The 965-nt window shown below is 44.4% G+C and overlaps 1 protein-coding gene across 1 annotated transcript in view; it reads left to right on the forward strand.

Annotated features, from left to right (window-relative positions):
• Positions 1-455: 455 nt before the first annotated feature.
• LOC125042347 (integrin alpha-9-like) overlaps positions 456-965 on the forward strand; it is a 27,762-nt gene continuing 27,252 nt past the window's right edge. The window contains exon 1 of the mRNA XM_047637883.1: positions 456-896. Coding sequence (XP_047493839.1) covers positions 715-896 — 182 coding nt within the window. The 5' untranslated portion in view covers positions 456-714. The remainder of the gene's footprint in view (positions 897-965) is intronic.

The raw sequence follows: 965 nt of genomic DNA on the forward strand, positions 1-965 counted from the left end.
CCTTCCATCTTTCCACACCCTCCTTTGCTTTTGGGCTTCTCTTTCTCGGTCGATAAAAGGAGTGACACCGGAAATATAAGCTGATAAAATTGATCGATTGCTTATCAGGAAGATTTCTTTTTTTTTTAATTGTACTTCCTGTCATTGTGTTTATGGTTGGAAGAATGGGTGGATGGATCGATGGGTGAATAGATGGATAAGGGATAAGGATGGATAGGTAGATAGGTGGATGGATGCAGAGATAGATCGATTGATTGATACATAGGTGGATCGCGGGATGAATGGGCGTGTGTCATCTGAGTGCCACCCTCATTGCCAGTGACTCAGTGTAAATATTTTTATCTGTACCAAGAGGAAACGTCAAGATATCGCGACCTGATTACCAGACGTCTTGAACGATAAACCAGCTGGTATTCAAGACAAAACCAATTTCTTCCAAGATTTAATCTCAGTCGTTCCGAGGGATCGCCTTCGTTCGCTCTCTTCTCAAGCCCCACGGGAAGCCAAGACTATTTTCGCGCTGAACGCTTTTGGGAGAAGGCGCCAAGACAAGTTGCTCTGCTCGAGTACTTATACGAAGATTGAAGGAGAGAAAGAGAGAAGAAGAAGAAGAAGAAGAAGAAAGAAAAAGAAGAAAAGGAAAAAAAATAACCATAGTTATAATATTTGTAAATCTTCTCGTGGCATTTATTTATTTATTTATTCATTTCGACGATGGTTGAAATATCATTTGTGTTCACGGTGTTATGTGGTGTGCTGGCGGTGCCACTTGCGGGGGCCTTCAACTTTGACCCCAGGGGCGCCTCCGTGCTGCAGGAGCCCCGTTCCTCTTGGAAATCCAGGGAATCCTACTTCGGGTACAGCGTTGCCCTGTATTCCGTAGGGACGCAGGCGGGGTAAGTGCAAGGGCGTCCTGTAGGATTTTCGGTGTCGAGAATATCTGGGAATATTCGTCGTTTGTTTTT

The sequence above is a fragment of the Penaeus chinensis genome, chromosome 32 (genome assembly GCF_019202785.1).
Source record: "Penaeus chinensis breed Huanghai No. 1 chromosome 32, ASM1920278v2, whole genome shotgun sequence".
NCBI lineage: Eukaryota > Metazoa > Arthropoda > Malacostraca > Decapoda > Penaeidae > Penaeus > Penaeus chinensis.